The sequence below is a fragment of the Eucyclogobius newberryi genome, unplaced genomic scaffold, assembly GCF_026437365.1.
Source record: "Eucyclogobius newberryi isolate DKJ021-1_F unplaced genomic scaffold, fEucNew1.0.hap1 SCAF_1, whole genome shotgun sequence".
Lineage (NCBI taxonomy): Eukaryota > Metazoa > Chordata > Actinopteri > Gobiiformes > Gobiidae > Eucyclogobius > Eucyclogobius newberryi.
The window spans coordinates 7,402,084-7,420,807 of NW_027315723.1; the positions used below are offsets into that span (position 1 = coordinate 7,402,084).

At 41.4% G+C, this 18,724-nt stretch overlaps 2 protein-coding genes across 2 annotated transcripts in view; both read right to left on the minus strand.

Annotated features, from left to right (window-relative positions):
* tagapb (T cell activation RhoGTPase activating protein b) overlaps positions 1–7,069 on the minus strand; it is a 30,198-nt gene extending 23,129 nt beyond the window's left edge. The window contains exons 1-2 of the mRNA XM_072453830.1: positions 6,854–7,069; positions 4,644–4,729 (exon numbers count right to left, since the gene is read on the minus strand). Of these exons, the coding sequence (XP_072309931.1) occupies positions 4,644–4,729; positions 6,854–6,928 (161 nt within the window). The 5' untranslated portion in view covers positions 6,929–7,069. The remainder of the gene's footprint in view (positions 1–4,643; positions 4,730–6,853) is intronic.
* A 1,419-nt stretch (positions 7,070–8,488) lies between these two features.
* On the minus strand, positions 8,489–17,234 carry opn8c (opsin 8, group member c). The gene is made up of 4 exons (XM_072450693.1): positions 17,053–17,234; positions 11,198–11,491; positions 10,333–10,661; positions 8,489–8,968 (listed from the first exon to the last, which is right to left on the minus strand). The coding sequence occupies exons 1-4, from the start codon at positions 17,231–17,233 to the stop codon at positions 8,519–8,521; spliced, it is 1,254 nt and encodes a 417-aa protein (XP_072306794.1). The 5' UTR covers position 17,234; the 3' UTR covers positions 8,489–8,518.
* Between the last annotated feature and the right edge of the window lie 1,490 nt (positions 17,235–18,724).

The following is an 18,724-nucleotide window of genomic DNA, read 5'->3' on the forward strand; positions in this document are numbered from 1 at the left end:
TGCCTGTTGTCATGTTCTTGGTTGTGTATATTAAATTCTTGGAGTTCCACAACTCTAATAAAGTGTTACTATATGTGTATATGTTGTGTGTACACAATTAGTCACCACATTTAATTATAATGTGGAATCACACATTTATACTATATTAAAATATGGCAGATGAATAATAATAGATGGAATTGTACTAATGGACTCTAAATGTAACTAAAACAGTTTTGTGTCAAACACAAATGAAGCCCCCAGGATCTGAAGGTCATTTCACAATTAGAAATAACATTTAAAATAGTCAGACAGAAGTATTCCACTGGAATTTGATTAGACATGTATTTTCAATAAGAATTACATACAATATACATAATATGTCAATAAAGAAATCAGGAACATACTTAAACGTCCCGTACAACTAAAAGCACAATAGACACACTTAAAATGATTAATGCAATTTTTTCTACAAACAAATTACTGAGGAATCACTTTTATATTGACTATCTTTTGCTTTTCTTTTTTTTATGAAACAAAACAAACTTTCAAACTTACGAAAATGAAACCAAAAACTTTTTTACAATAAAAGAAAGAATCTTATTTTTTATACACATATATTGGCTCGAGCCATAAAATGGCAAGAGCCATTGTTCTTTGTCGTTTTTAGGCCCGAGCGCCACAAGCTGGCGAGAGGCTCATTAGAAAGGCCGTGCAAAGCACGGCTGCGAAAGTGTGCACGAAATCGACCGCGAAGCGCTCGCCCACTTCCAAACACTCACTAACGCACTCCTCCACTCATGCACGCCCCGTGCAGACTAGTTAGTAGTAGGAAAATGGAACATTACCGTTGTAAAAGGGCAAAGCCCGTGCAAAAGTGCGCACTAAACAAGTGCTTAACATGGGGATGACGACCGCGAAGCACCCGCCAGTGACCAGGGACCCACACCATGAGGTAGGAAAGTGCGAGCGCTTTCTGAAAATGTATAGTTTATGATATTTGAAAAATGGGAAACATAGTTTTTGCATCAAAATATTCCTCTTCTTCTTTCTTCTTTCTTCTTCTCGGGACCAACCCCCCTATTTTTCACCCAGTGAACATTGATGAAAAGTCACAAAAATGTGCACACCTCTAAAAATTGTGCCTCTCTACATTCTGACTATCTCCTTTTTCTAAAATTAAAAAAATTGGCGCGTCAGCGCCCCCAAATGTACCAAAAATGCATTGAGAGATAGGATATGACCCCAAAAAAATCTGATCGTAGAATCATGAAATTTGGCGCAGAGGTAGATGGTGACAAGAGAACTAAAAATTATTATTACGGCAACGCCGTCCACCCAACCAAATGTCGGCCATATTGGTTCAAAAATGGCTAAGCATGATTCAGGAGTTTTTCCAAATGTCGTACTTTAACGAATTCCTCCCAGGGCGTTGGCCCTAAAAAGCTGAAATTTGGTGAAAATGGTGCTGAGGAGTGGGACATCAAAAGTTATTCAAATTTCATTGATACCCGTCACGGTCTCTGTGCGGCGAAGCCGCAAACTTTAGCTAGAATTTCAGAAATGTCCCACATTTTTCTGCTGTCGTTTGCGCAGATAAAGTCCAAATTAGAATCAGTTGTTAAACTCTTTGCCCTAAACCTACTTGAAGTGAAATTAATTTGGCACCACAGCGCCCCCTACAGATTTTATATGGAGGTTAAATGTTTAGTTTTGCGAAATTTGATACAAAATTCAATTTTGGCATCCCGATCAAAAAAGTCTATGAGACCCATGTCATAATTGTTATGGTTTTGCCGTAGCGATGACAGAAACCTCCCATGTTATTCCAGTGGGGAAATCGCCAGAACATGTTTACACTTTAGACTTTCACGAACTCCTCCCAGGGCGTTAGCCCTATTAACCTGAAATTTGGTGAGACTCATCTTCAGGGGTGGACCATCAAAATGTATCCACATTTTTATTCAAAGAGTCACGGTTTCTGTGCGGCAAAGCCGCACATTTTGCCAAGAATTCAAAAATAAAATTGCTTTTTGATGGTAAAACAAAGGGGAGAAGATGTGACAGCGTCACAGATTCAGCAGTAGGTGTAATAAAAGGACAATTGGGGCGCGTTAGCGCCCCCTCCTCTTGCGGCGTGGCGACAGCGTGGCGAAGGCCGATCATTGCCGCTTGCGGCTATATTTTTATTATTATTATTATTATTTTATTTTTGTTTTTTATGTGTATTACTTCTTAATTTGACCGTGCAGTGTTTTTGAAATGATTTCCATTGCACTAGTATGAATGTTTGTCATATGAATATATATATATATATATATATATATATATATATATATATATATATATATATATATATATATATATATATATATATATATATATTATGATTATGACTATAGTGCATGATATCTGATGCATAAAGAGCTGCACTTTCTTCCTAATGTTCCCATGTTATGTGACTGCAGATGTTTCTGCCATAGTTCTACCACTTATAGAAAGGGCTCAATTAATTAATTTCAATTCAAGCCAATCCATATACAAGTTACACAATTGAAAGTGATTCATACCTCATTTTGATAATCATCATTTCAAATTCAGTCCTTTGTATCTTAAGTGAGCTATATTTAATGTCGAATGTCCAGTGATAGATGAGCCTCACGTCATTAAGAATTAAATAACACAAGCTACATTTTTTAATAATTTCAGAATTCAGAGTCCATAGCCTACATATACTTTATATTCTTGTACTTATAACGCGTCTTGGGCTTAAAGTCATGTGAAGATCCATATGCTTCACGTCTCTTTAGAACCTCCACACCTGGATGAAGAGCTGCTCAATCACACAGAAAGAAGGGCGAGGGACGTTAGTGACTCGAGTCCTTGTTCTGAGGCGCTTTTGTGCTCACTGATGCGCTCTTTTACTTTTTGTGTGGTCTTTCCAACATATGAAAACACCTCTTGTGTGTGTGAAGCAGAGACTTTATAGTCAAGCCTAGAACTATGGTGAGGATTCAGGTTGTCGACTTATCTTGACGTTGTTTAGTTTGTGCACAAATGCCTGCTTAACTAAACAGTGCCAAAGTGGAGACTATCAGTGTTTGAAACTTTATAATACATAAGAATTAACATCAGCATTTTAAGTTACCTGAGACTTACAGTGAGAATATACTGTGTAGTGGTAGTTAGTCCTACTTTGGTGGCTAAAGTGCCCTTGTATAACTTTTGTGGTTCTTTTGTCACGCATTGGCAAAAGTTCAGATACACTCCGCCACAGTGTTTGTTTTACTACATCCAAAGTTCTGTATTTGGGCCTCGACCCCAGAAAATGTTCTGACGGAAGCAGTTTTGACGACAGGGAATTTTTGGAGCAAAAAATATTATTCAAACTTGCACAAATCACTCTGGATACAACTTAGAGTCAATCAATGAGATGGGAACACAGGAAAGGGCCGCAACGATTTGTGTCTTATCAACTACTAATATAATTGTTCACTATTTTAATCATTGTTAATCGTTATGTTGCCCATGCCAAAAGATGCCGCAAAAGACAGCTGCATGAATACAACAAAATGGTTCAAATAACATCATTATTGCATAGATATATATTTTTTCTATCTTGGAGTCTTTAGTTAGCATACATTAATTAAATAAAATAAAATAAATAAATAAAAAAAATCTCAATGTACAATAAGCATTATATGATCATATTATATTATTATAATAATAATAATAATAATAACTTTTATTTATATAGCGCTTTTCAGTGACCCAAAGACGCTGAACATATATAAAAAAGGGGGGGTATTTACAGACAGGGGGGGACAACACGTACAATACACATTAATATACAGATAAAATGAACAAGACAGAAGAAGTAGAGAGAAAAAGATGGGGATGTAACAGGGGGTAGAAGTGTAGACAGTGGGGTAGAGGAGGCTAGGGGTAGGGGAGGTCATAGACTTGGGTGAAGAGGTATGTTTTTAGGCGGGATTTGAATGTGAGTGAGGGAGAGTGGCGGACAGGTTGGGGGAGGGAGTTCCAGAGTCGGGGTGCTGTTCGGGAGAATGCTCTGTCGCCAAAAGTTTTGAGTCGGTATGTTGGTGCAGTCAGGGTGAGAGAGGAGGAGGATCGGAGAGCTCGGGAGGGGCGGTGGGGGATGAGGAGGTCAGACAGGTAGGGGGGGGCAAGGTGGTGAAGAGCTTTGAAGGTGAGGAGGAGTATTACTTTATATGAATATGAAATAATAATTTGACTTGACAACTAATCAAAATCAAATCACTGACCTGTTGTCAACTAAAACTATTATTAGTTGCAACCCCAGAAACCATCCATGACTTAAAACGACATTGGTCATTTCAATTAACTACAGGACAGAACACTATGAGTTCTGTCAAACGGACGAAATTGAAGATGAGCTTTTTCTGAGAAGTGTTTACACCAAAAGGCAATGAAAGGATTCTAGAGTCATAATACATTTACGCTCGTGATGGGTTTTCACCCGAGGCCAAAGGTCAAGGATGTCCTCAAACAGGCTCATGTTAGTGTTACGTTGATAAGTAATGTATGATAGTCTTTACTGCAACGTGCATCACATCACGCTGCTCCTTCAACACTCCTGACACTGTCGATTACAAGTCTCGCTTGGAACACAATGGACAAACCTTATTGGGGACCAGGACATTCCCAAAGTCTTCCCGAAGACAAGAGATGGAGCCGACCGCCGCCTCTGAGCCAGGTTTCTGAAGTGCTGCAAGAAAAAAATGAATACTTAAAAGACACTTATTTTCATTCATGATCAAGTTTTTTACAACAAAACAATTTGATTGTCCATTTTTCTATTTGAACATTGAAATAAAGAAATACTGAAATACAACTTGGCATGGCTGGTTGTTTCATTAGGATATTTGTTTTGCACAATGCAGAAGTTGTTCTGGGCTGAACAGTGGGGCTGAGTCATGAGTCATCATGCTGGTTAAGCCGGAAACTCCCATGTTGATCGACACAGATCGAATCTACCCACATCTTGCTTGACATGCCTTGAGGTTCAAATGCTATCACCATATACATGTATTTGCCCCATCCCATTCCAGCCTTCAGCCCTTAGTGTGTCCCACATGCAGACACAAACAAGACTGTTAAAAACAGCGAGGAAAATCCTTGGGACTTCTCTCCCAGAGATCAATATTATACATCACCCACTGTCCTAGTGTCCCAACATCCCTCATTACAAGTGGGTGATAGTAGCTCTAAGGTGGATAGATCTAATCCCGCGCCTGATATAAAAAACATCCCTCAGATTCACTGACCCACAGGTTGGCGGTGTAATTCCAGCTCCCTCAGGTGAAATGTTGTTGTGTACCTTGTATGAATATGTCTATAAATGGATGAGTGATTCCTTGATGTGAAGATCTTTGAACCCCTTGAAGGTAGAAAAACGCCACATAAATGTGGCCATTTACCATTTTGATTATCACCTGTTCCACCTGTTGCCCTCACGTAGAAGGTACAGGTCCACACAGGTCAGAACGACCAGACTGACCACCAGCAGCCTGAACAGTGCCCCCCTCTGTCCCCCTCCCATGAACAATAACCACATCCTCCACCTGGACTGCTCAGTACGTCAGGTAAAACTCCACATGTCTGACTCCATGTCCTTGTTATGCCCTTTATGCTGTTGCTAGGAATGTTACTGTTTATTATGCAGTGTATATTATGTACTTACACTTAGTGTTAAGATTATGTTAATGTTTGCACAGTGCCTATTTGCGGGGGTTGGCTGGATGAGGTCTTGCACCTTTTATTGCATTTTACATCATTACTGTGCAGTGTTTGATTCTCTAAACTAAATTCTTATAACAATGACAATAAATATTGAATTGTAAATTAAATTTTGACTGGTTCAAATTGCAACAGTAAGATTACTAACAGGAACTAAAAGAAGAGAGCACATTACACCAGTGCTCAAGTCTCTTCACTGGCTCCTGTCGAGTTTAGAATCAAATTTTAAATTCTGCTCCTGACTTACAAAACGCTGGCCTTCTGGTGGTCCCAAGAGTCTCTAAAAGCAGAGTAGGAGGTTGAGCGTTAAGCTCCCAAGCTCCTGTGTTATGGAATCAGCTCTTGTCCATGTTAAGGAGGCCGACACAGTCTCTTCATTTAAGACCAGGCTTAAAACGTTCCTCTTTGAAATGGCTTATGGTCAGGCCAGTCAGGAACAGAAATAAAAACTTAAAGTTTCCCAGCTACGCTGCCCTAGGAGCAACTGTGCTGGGGAAAGTATGGCAGCTTGAGCTCTATCCTTGGCTTCTTCCTACTTTTCCTATGAACAGTGTTTAATATTGTGTTAACCTGTCTCGGTTTATTGCTGTTCACATATTATTTTCTCCTTCTTCTACTCCTCTCAGGGAGTAATACTGTTTCAGACACTGCAGATGACGACTGCACCTCACTGGCTCCTGTGGCTCAGAGAAGAGACTTTAAAGCAGCTCTGCTTGTGTACAAGTCTATTCATGGCTTAGCACCAAAATACATCTCGAACATGTTAGTGGCATATGAACCATCTCGGACTCTGAGGACCTCAGGGACCGGCCTCCTGCTGGTGCCAGAGTCAGGAATAAACATGGGGAATCTGCCCCTCTACTCTGGCAATGTTCAAATCTTCAATTCAAATTCAATTGTACTTTAACAGTTTTGTGATTTGAATGCATTTTTCCTTGTGTGAAGCACTTTTAATTGCTTTGTGTACAAACTGTGCTCTACAAATAAACTTGCCTTGCCTTGCTCTTCTTCTCTATTTCATTGTTGCCTATCGAGGTAACTGCTTTCACTTAGCTAGGAAAGATAACTAAAATGATCTGAGATTAAGACTTACAGGTCGCAGAGAGACCGCTGCATCGTCATAACTTCCTCTTCTCATCAGTCCCGCATTCAGACCTCCTGTCTCCATAGCCACGTGCCCGTTCTCCTGTCGTTCTTCACTCTTGCCTTGAAGATAATGTTTGCTCCCGACAAAATTCAGCTCCAATGTCTCTACGTCCTGTGTGTGAGAAGTAATGAAACTGTGAACAATGGATGCCCCCAAACACAGGGGTTTGTGATGGGACTGTAGCCCGCTCCCTTTGTCCCTCCCCTCTCCCTCTCGAGAGTCCTCTGTCCTGTTCTGCTTCACTGGGACCATACATAATGAGAGATCTCCATCCAGGACATCCCGCTTCATGATAATGAGCAGGACATGCCACAAAACGCAGCCGTTCCAATAAAAGGACTTGGATATGACTGGACTATTGTGTGACTTCAGACCACATGGTATGAGGAAGGCTATAATATACAATTATATCCAATTATATACAACAACCATAGTGGAGACTTATACTTGAATTATAAGCTGGTGGGTCAGCCTCATATATACAAAGAAAGAGCTTTCATCTCAGTGGTTACTGCCTATATTGCCACATTGTGGAAATAATTCATGAGACAGGAGACTGTGGAAGTTTATTTCCCATTATAGACCTGAAACACTCAACACATTGTGGCATTCTATTGTGAGAGTATTAACCTCTGATTATGTAGTTCAGATAGAAGTATCCACAACAAGCACAAAGCTGCAATCTCCCTTCACATGATAGAAAACAACAAACAATATTTATTATTTATTATCATTATATCAATATTTCTTTGACAATGTCCAGAACCTGCATGTATATATATATATATATATATATATATATATATATATATATATATATATATAAACTGTAAAAAGGAAAACCAGCCCATCATTCACTACAAAAAGTCGTACATTACAGTGTGACACACACCGCACATAACAATATCACTTTGACGTCCTATGCAAATCTGGTTAAGTTACATAAATTCGTTTTTTATTGAGTTACAATATTTAGTGGATAATACAAAAGTAAAAAGAATAAATAAATAAATAGACTCTAAAATATAGTTTTTAACTCCGTTGAAACTTGGCGCTGCTGTTGCTTTGCTTCTCCTCTGAACATGCTCATTATGGCAAAACCTGCACATCCTTGATCCCCACACAGGTTTATTCAGCATGGTTTGATTATAGATCCATGGGTTTGAGGCTGTGTGGTCCTCAGAGCGCATGTGCAAACCTCTAAAAGCTCATGTTAGACAGCGGAGCATGAACGGGCCTCTGAACACAGTCACATAATGAGCAGCTGCGCTAAAATAAGAATCATGCGTTCCCGTAGTAATGTCCAATGGCCTGTAGCGGCCACTAAAAGTCAAGTTCAGCCAAGCTTCAGCAGGAGAAGTGAGGGGAAAACAGGCTTATTTGGACATATTTTAGAACAATTCATACACAGTTGTGACACATGGTAATTTTAGATTTTATTGGCTAATCATTGATTGCCTTTATTGCCCTGACCCCACACCACTGCTCAACAGTTAAATATAATGCATTGAACACCTAGAGAGCGACCTGCTCCGGACACAGTGGAGCGTTTGTGGCGCTCTCTGCGGTTCCTGTCTTAGAGAGGCCTTCAGGAGCTGGGCTGGAGGTTGTTCATAGAGAGCCCTGCTTCAAGACTTCCTGGAGTCTTGGAGTCTTGTTGGACGTGGACCCCCAGCACACATACACAGGCCTATTCTCGTTGGACTGTAGGTTACATTTGAGTTCAGAAATGCCCTGCTTATTGCATCCTTTGGGCAGCTCCATCAGTTGGATGTGGATGGGGTGGGGTGCTGGGTGTGATCCCAGGTGCACCCCCACACGGTTCCCACACACCGACGGACATGCAGAGCCCAGCAGACGGCGCAGCTCACGTTGGAAGGTCTTGTTGAAGTAGAAGTAGATAAGGGGATTGTAGATGTGCGAGCTTTTGGCAAAGAGCGCAGGGAACACGAAGCCCTCCGGAGCCATATAACCACTGCCTTTGTGGAAAATAAAGAGGAAGGAAACCACCGCATATGGTGCCCAGGCAATGATGAAGCCCAGGCTAATGCAGAAGAACATCTGAGAACAAACAATTAGAAACAAGGTTTTCAATGTTTGTTACAATACCTCTGTGCCTGTAGGAACATGCAACATTAGATAATGAAAAATCCTTTGAGATTTGAACGTAATCTGGGACCTCCTATTTCAGAAAACCCAGAAGCACCCATGTCATGTTGACAGACTAAGACCTATTTTTACCAAATAAATTAAAAACATAATATTATGGGAAAGAGAGGGTCATCTCATGTGCGTACATCCCAGTGGAGGACAACAAAAATTCACACGTTTTTGTCAAACATTTCTGTCCTCTTGCTGAAAAATATTCGACTAAAATCAACAATAAACTGCAAACTGTTTTGGACATTGCTGCCATCCCACTCAATTTTAGTTAATTTAATATTATTATTTTTTAATTTTTATTTAGATGTACTTGGGCCTCAGGACTTCTGCCATTGACACAATAAATGGATACCTTTGGAGTGTACTTCTGCTAGCAGGGGAAAAGGCCATCACAAAGAAATCGATGAAGTAAACCTCACCAATGATCAAGGATTGGACTGACATTGTAACAGACATTAGACAAATAGAAAAAATGACATTCAGACTTAATTTGGAAATAGACAAATTTGACTAGCTTTGAACTAAACAGAACCGTTTGTTTCATTTAAATGTGCCATGATTTTGTTTCTTTTGATGCTTGTTTTATGTCTATTTGTTTTATGTTTATGTATTTGTTTGTATTTCCGCTCTCTGATCTTGTTGTGTCCTTTTATGTTTATTCTTTTTTTAAAGAGAAAAATAATATATAAGAAAATAAAAAAAGATGTCCTTAAATTATTTATTAACACATTTAATTAATTCATTACACATTTAATTAATTCATTACACATTAAGTTAAATTAAGTTACACTTAATTCATAGGGAGATCTGTCCTCTGTATTTGACCCATCCATCAATGCTGCCGGGGCATCTCCTCAGGAGCACAGGCAGCGCCTGGCTTGGTCAGGATTTTACATGATGCATGTTTTGGGTTGATTAAATTATTTCATTGCACACTTAATTAATTTAATGCACAATTAATTAATTAATTACAAGTGCTATCTCAATAAATGAATCAATTAATGAATTGATTAAATGATACATTAATTGTGCATTTAAGCAATTCATTTTGACCCACTGAACCCTCCATAATACTGGAACTGTCAGATGGCTTTATATAACTTTATATAAACTTGGAGTTCTGAAACATTGCCCAAGTTTAGCTTAGCCTAAGAATGTCAGCTGTACAGTTCTCACAGTAACTTTGCAATAACAAAACAATATATGGTGCTGTTAGAAGTTCTACAAACGTACCCCAGAGTGTGCCTGTGTACCTGTCTCACCATGGTCAGGCGCTTCTCGGTGTGCCTCAGGTTGTTGCGGATGCCCCGGACGGAGAGCGAGTAGGAGAATCGAGACAATTTGTAGAGGATGAGGGCCTGCGACACCACTATGAGCAGCACTGGTACCAGTGTGAAGCCGAGGAACGAGCAGATGACGTAGAAAGCGTCTTTAGCCGAGGTGTGGTAGCCCCTCCAGGCCACCGTACAGGACAGGCCGTAGGGCTCTGGGACGTACTCGCCCCACCCAAAGAGTGGCAAGCAGGACCACAATGCTGCCACCAGCCAGATGGCAGCACAGACCCAGCAGACGTTTATGCCCTCCAGCCACACTGCACGAAGGGAGATGTTTAGCAAGGACATGGCAAATAGTTTGACAGTTGGAAGACCTTTAAGCTCCAAGTATGCGATGCAAAAGAACATTGAATTCTGTCAACTGGACAAATATTTTTAGATTGAATACGTTTTGCCATTTATCCAAGTGGCTTCCTCTGACAGAGATCTGGTAAGTCACTACCTTACCGTATATCTTCACTAATTAATACAATTCTTCAATGTGGGGATCTGTCCTTTATTTTAACTGTCAAAATGAAGATGTTTTGACCTGGTTTATTGGTAAAAAAAGTGTCAAAATTATTCAATCACTAAGAAGTCATTATTGTCAGTTGAAAGAACGTTTTAGTTTCAAGATATTATTTTTATTTCTTTGTGGACCTAATCCCTCACACACACAAAAAATTATAAAAATCAACATTTGTGGATTTGCTGTATGGTTATTTCTTAATAGGCCTCAGCCCTAAATTATGATTGTAAAATAGTACAATTTTGTGGGAGCAACCTATAAACTTCCGACCATGCATTAACCCACCATAAAGCAGGTTGTAGCAGGTCTTGAGGTAGCGGATCACACTGATGGCTGTGATGGTGAACATGCCACACAGGCCGAAGGTGTAGCAGCCTAAGCCGTAGTAGACGCAGGTGAAGTTCTGTCCCAGCCACATGTGCATGAAGGATGAGGAGATGGAGAGCGGGTAGAAGAACGTGCAGCAGAAGAAGTCCACTACAGCCAGGTTCACACACAACAGCTCGGAGCCCGCCAAGATCCTCCTGCGCCGGTAACAGATGAGTAGAACCAGGCCGTTCCCCAGCATGGACAGGAGCACTGCGCACACAGAAGAGAGCACACTGATTATGGGATGTTGATGGGCATTCCCACAGCATCATTACATTGTTTTAGTTTTACTCGAATATTTAAATAGTAAATAAAAAATAAAACAAGTTTATAAAAGATTGTGTTCAAGGTTGAATGGACGATTTTTTTGGCCCAAATCTGAGTCTTATTTCCTCGTGGCGTGGACTGCCGATTAGTCCTGCCACGTATCAATCATAAAACGCACCTACCGCTCACCTGATTTTGGGATATGAAAACAGCGATCCTGTGCTGCGCGGTATAAGATAAGATAAGATAAGATGTTCCTTTATTGTCCCACATGGGGAAATTTCATTGGTGCAATGCAGGTAGATACAGAGGTAGATACAGAAGAACAGATCACTTATAGGAAGTCTGAAAAACACTTTCAGTAGAAGATCTCCTATAAATAAATAAAAACTCCCATAGACAAATAAATAAATAAATACCATTGCATGTGATCCCGACAGTAATTGCACATGAATATGTGTCACGACAGCACATAGATTGCACATGAATTTCACAGTAATTGCACATGAATTGCACATGAATTCCAACAGCAATTGCACATACGACAGAATTGCACATCAGTATTAGGTTAGGTCAGTATTGCGACGGGATAACGTGACGATCTCCGGGTAAGACGACTGTTCTCTGCAGTTTCATGAGTTCCTCCTTTGTGGAAACGCGGTACGGCGCCGGCCGGGGGGCGGGGCCAGAGCCGGGGGGCGGGGCCGGGGGGCGGGGCCGGAGCCGGGGGGCGGGGCCGGAGCCGGGGGGCGGGGCCGGAGCCAGGGGGCGGGGCCGGAGCCGGGGGACTCAGAGCCAAAACACATCGCAACGACACGACGAAAACACTCAATCCAGCCGAATAAAGTCAAAACAAGTTAATTTAAAGCGATTCCAGTGCGTGTCCCGATCGTTCGTGAAGTTCCTCTTTCATATAAACGTGTATATAAACGTGTACCGACGACACGCCGTACTTTAGCGCGGCCGGAGGGCGCGGGGGGGGCTGGTGGGCTGGTGGGCTCGCTCGGAGCTAGCTCACGTCACAACAACACAACGAACGCAACGAAAAACGCTCAAATCCAGCCGAAAAAAGTCAAAAACAGTTGAATTAAAAAACTATTCCAGCGCGTGTCCCTATCGTACAGTAAAATAGAAAAAATATACTAACTATATTTACAAAATATAGGAGATAAAGCACAATAAGTGTGAGAAAGAAGAGAGAGCGTTTACACCGGGCTGCCAGCTGTACCAGCGCCTTATGACGTATCAAAGTAGTTATAAAATATCAGCCATATCTTCGACCCCGCTCACAAACCCGGAAATGCAGATGGCTTAGTTTGAGATTATGACGTGTCCTTGTAGGTATGACGCGTCCTTGTAGGTATGATTGCGTCCCTGTAGGTATAACGCGTCCTTGTAGGTATGACGCGTCCCTCTAGGTATAACGTGTCCTTGTAGGTATGACGCGTCCTTGTAGGTATGGCATGTCCTTGTAGGTATAACGCGTCCCTGTAGGTATGACGCGTCCTTGTAGGTATGACGCGTCCTTGTAGGTATAACGTGTCCTTGTAGGTATGACGCGTCCCTGTAGGTATAACGCGTCCTTGTAGGTATAACGCGTCCCTGTAGGTATAACGCGTCCTTGTAGGTATGACGCTTCCCTGTAGGTATAACGCGTCCTTGTAGGTATAACGCGTCCCTGTAGGTATGATGCGTCCTTGTAGGTATGACGCGTCCCTGTAGGTATGACGCGTCCCTGTAGGTATGACGCGTCCTTGTAGGTATGACGCGTCCTTGTAGGTATGACGCGTCCTTGTAGGTATGACGCGTCCTTGTAGGTATAATGTGTCCTTGTAGGTATGACACGTCCTTGTTGGTATGACGCGTCCTTGTAGGTATGGCACGTCCTTGTAGGTATAACGCGTCCCTGTAGGTATGACGCGTCCTTGTAGGTATGACGCGTCCTTGTAGGTATAACGTGTCCTTGTAGGTATGACGCGTCCCTGTAGGTATGACGCGTTCTTGTAGGTATGACGCGTCCGTGTAGGTATGACGCGTTCTTGTAGGTATGACGCTTCCCTGTAGGTATAACGCGTCCTTGTAGGTATAACGCGTCCCTGTAGGTATGATGCGTCCTTGTAGGTATGACGCGTCCCTGTAGGTATAACATGTCCTTGTAGGTATGACGCGTCCCTGTAGGTATGACGCGTCCCTGTAGGTATGACGCGTCCTTGTAGGTATAACGCGTCCTTGTAGGAATGACGCGTCCCTCTAGGTATGACGCGTCCCTGTACGTATGACGCGTCCCTGTAGGTATGACGCGTCCCTGTAGGTATGACGCGTCCCTGTAGGTATGACGCGTCCTTGTAGGTATGACGCGTCCCTGTAGGTATAACGTGTCCTTGTAGGTATGAAGCGTCCCTGTAGGTATGACGTGTCCTTGTAGGTATAACGTGTCCTTGTAGGTATAACGCGTCCCTGTAGGTATGACGCGTCCCTCTAGGTATGACGCGTCCCTGTAGGTATGACGCGTCCTTGTAGGTATGACGCGTCCTTGTAGGTATGACGCGTCCTTGTAGGTATGACGCGTCCTTGTAGGTATGACACGTCCTTGTAGGTATGACGCGTCCCTGTAGGTATGACGCGTCCCTGTAGGTATGACGCGTCCTTGTAGGTATGACGCGTCCCTGTAGGTATGACGCGTCCCTGTAGGTATGACGCGTCCCTGTAGGTATGACGCGTCCCTGTAGGTATGACACGTCCTTGTAGGTATGACGCGTCCCTGTAGGTATGACGCGTCCCTGTAGGTATGACGCGTCCTTGTAGGTATGAAGCGTCCCTGTAGGTATGACGCATCCCTGTAGGTATGACGCGTCCCTGTAGGTATGACGCGTCCCTGTAGGTATGACGCGTCCCTGTAGGTATGACGCGTCCCTGTAGGTATGACGCGTCCTTGTAGGTAGGCCCTGTCTGTCTGCACGTCCGATCCGAGGAAGGGGAGAGCTGTTGTTCTATAGCTAAAGACTGCAGGAATCAATAAAAAATACATTTTGGGCACATATTTGCGGTACCAATTGCACTGTAAGAAGGTTAAAAGCTCTGAAAAGTCATTTTTGCATGATACGGGACCTTTAAGGTAGAGCACAAGTATGCCAGGCTCCAAGTGCAGATGGCTGCAGTGTCACGAGTTTGAATCCTGGCTCTGACAATTTACTGCATGTCCTCCCTTCTCTCTCATCCCCCATTTCACACTTTCCTTTCCTGTCTGAGGAAGCCATTGTAGAAAAAGCTCTAGAAAGAGCCAGGGTCTCACAAAGACAAAGGGGATACTAATAGCCCATTAATGGACTGAATAGGCATCTCGGTAGATACAAGAGGGTAAGTTTCGGTTGAAACAAACAACAAACTCGTTCCACTTCAGGAAGGCTCCGCCCAATGGGCTGGACTTACCACAGAACAGTATAAATATCTGAGTTCTCGACCTAAATCCCTATTGACAATGACTCTTGGATGAGAGTCGAAACGTCTAATTTTTTCTAACCGAGTCCAGATGACTACAACTGAAGCTTTTTCTACACTGTTAAGTATTGGATAAATTTCTTCAAGACCTGACTTATAGTGGAGAAAAGAGGACTATAGTTTTATTAAGAATGTAGAATGTTTTATGTTCTGTCCCCTGACCCTTGAGTTACTAAGGACATGATGGCTTCCTCCCAACTCTCAGGGATCGGAACTTTCTTAAGGGTTCCATTAAAAGTTGATAAAAGCAAAGGAGTGAGCTTGTCTTTGAGAGCTTTATACCACTCTGAGGTGAGCCCGTCAATCCCCAGAGATTTTATTTTTTTTATTGCCCATTGAATTTCAGTAGTTGTTATTTCAGCTCCTAATTCTTTTTTTTCTCTTCGGTTATGTTGTGTAAATTGAAAGTGTCCAAAAAACTTTTTATTTTGAAAGTTTGCGACTTCCACAAGGAAGCTGTTGAGGACTTATTTTGTTCTTTGTCTTTATTAATTACTTATTTTTAAGAAGCCTCATTGCCCATTTATGCAGATGACTGGACTGTTTATTATGCTGCAGATTCATGCAATAAACTGACCTCTGTTAAGTTTAGAGAGCTAAACATGCTGTATGAGGAAACAATCTAGCGGTAGTTCTTAATATAAGAAAACAAAAGGTATGATAATGGGCTCAAAACAAATATTGGCACAGGGATCTGAATTAAGATCAAACCGTGCTGTGGAGAGTGAACATCAAGTATTTAAAGCTAAACTGTTGTGTCAGCTCATCGATAGTACCGTAGTCTTGGACCGATCACATAAACACTATTGTTAACAAAATGGGTAGTAACATTGCTGTAACTAAAACATGCAGTCATTATGTCAAAGGTGACACTTTAGAAATAATCCCAAAAGTCTTTAGCATTATGTCACTTATAATTTTGTTCTGAAGTGTGGTCTTCTGCATCTCTCAAAGATCAAGCAAAAATACAAAGTGTTCAGAATACAGCAGCAAGACTTTGACTAGTTGCTCGATTAGAAGAAGCAGAGAACTGATGTATTACACTCTGTCTTGGCTTAATATAGACAATATAGAATATAAGTTATATTGAGCAATGGCTTTTATGTTGAATCAAATAGTCTATTGTGAAGTAGAACACTAGAACTGCAGCGGTCATCTTCACCACATCCCAAATCCAGCTTTATGAAAATAACTGTTTTGTACAGAGCAATAATCCTAACCCACATTTCTATTAAAATTAACCTTAAAGCAATGATTTAAAATGACCCTAAACTTGCTACAAAAAATGTGTCATTTAAATGTGCACTGTACACTATTATGGACTGAAATTTAACAATAAAGAACTGTTAAATTGTTACTATAATGAAATTATGAAATGGAATGATTGACCATGTTATTGTATTTGAAATTAAATCTGTTTTTAATTGTAATAGACCCAATAAGACTAGGGTGATTGCACTGCTTTCAGCGAATGGGATCATTTAAATAAACAAAGAACACTGCTAATTGAGTTGAACTACAAACTTTTGGGCTAAAGATGAACTCTCCACTGAATTACTGCTCCTAAAGTCCTGCAAAAAACTCAAAAGAAGGAGCTGATAATTTTACATATTATGTAAAATGGTGGAGGCATGAAGCTCTTTATCATGGCTTGTCTGAAACATCCAGCCGGTCAGACTCCCTGCACACATTGATTGTACAAATTATGCAATTATTTTTTACCCAGATAGTCCTGAGTATAGTTATCGATTTGACTTTTCCGCTCACTAAAGTGACTGTAGTGTTTGATTATGGTCCCATAATACCAATAGAAACCCAACAATCTAATTTGAAGCTAGCATGTGTTTGAGAAGGAACATCAACTTTTGATATTTTACCTCTAAAGGACATATAGAGCGTTTCAAAACTGCATTCAAGACTTTCCCCATGAAACAGAAAATAATAAACAAATAAAACCGTTTATACTTCACCCTTATTCACCCCTGTATGAAATAAAGTGTCCAAACCCATGCAGAGGATGACGAGCCCCACGCAGATGTCCGTGCCGGGGGAGAGTTTGGAGCTGAAGGCTGAGCTGGATCTGTCTTCATCGGTGCAGTTCTCACTCATGTCTCGCTCTTTGAACACTGGAGCCGCGGAGGATGAGCTCTTCAGGGAATATTCTGGTGACCACATGCGCTCCTTCATGCTTTCTACTGACCCTTTCTCTTCTCAAAGGCACGCGCTTCTCCGGTCAAGCGCACGCGGCTCCGGTGATGAGCGCACGGGCTGTACAGAAGAACTGCTGCTGCGCTGGAGGCAGGAGAAGTCTGATTTACAGGCTCTGGACGACCAAAGAGAGGCGCGCGTCACGGACTGAAAAGAGGAAAATGATCACTATTAAGAGCAGCAGGGGGAGAAATTAGAGCCGGTCAGAAAGCACGCTCCATGATGACGTAAGATGCTGTTCCCTTAACACCAGACTAAAGGCTAAACTGAACCTGTTTCTGAACCTTTTGGAGATGGATTTATTTGACTGAAAATAACTGGGTTATATTTTTCTTATGATATTGAATCAGATGGTGGACAAAATTGAATGAATGCAGAAAATGTCAACTGGGTCTGACACTACATTATAATACTTGTGGGGAAATCTCAATGCTGTTCCATGATTCTGAATACGTATAAATACTAAAACATAAATCAAAGCTTTAATAATTTGCAGCGACATGTTTGATTACACAAGTTATTGTGCACATTTCTTTTTAATTAGTAAACTCAAGTTTCAAACTGCAGTGATATTTAGTTCAAAATAGTTTCTTGCTCACTCAGATATTATTTTGTTTTTCAAATATTTGTGGTATATCCTTTAAAATATACAGAATTTTACAGATTAAAAAAAAAAAAGTTTTGTCCTTCCAATTAGTGTTGATTCATGTCAAATCAGATGTTACGTCCAGATAGTTCTGAGGAAGGTGGCTTCAAGAAATCCTAAAATGATACAGTTACTTTTACTTGAGTAAAATGTTTTGGCTACTCCAGCCACTTCTGAGCCACATAGTGTTTGTCCAAAACAAAGCTTTACTGAAATCCAAGAATGGCAAACTGGACATCCGAGCCACAGCAGCCAAGGAGGAGTCTCTACTTTACAAACCAAAGTGGCAGAATTGACCAGGTGCTTGTTTTGACAGACAAACTGGACGACCCAGAGATTCGAGGTTGTCAACATTCCAGAGGACACTGAGGACGAGGATGTGGTCAAGTCTATGGAGACCTGGACCCCCGAATTACTCAGACATCCAACAAAAGCTGGGAAAATAAAGAATGACCTTGTACATCACTCCCTGGCTCCCAAACCGGCACCAAAACAGCATTCAAGGCTTATTATACTGAAGTCCCACAACTTCAGTGATAACAGCATGTCATGGCTGCATCCACACGTCTTGCTGTGGGCCAAGCAAACCCCAAGTCTAGCCTGAGAGAGAAGAACATGGAATACACTCTGGGATCAACGTGAACGGAAAAATAAAACAATTCACTGTAGCAGAAAAGGCGTTGGAGTTTTCCAATTCAATACCAGATCTGGTCAGACATTCTCTCCCAGAATCAGAAAGGGGTTTATTGCCATTGTCAGTGAATAGAATTAGCAAAATGAAGCCTGCGGAAATTCAGCCTGGAAGACCTAACTCCACCCATCTA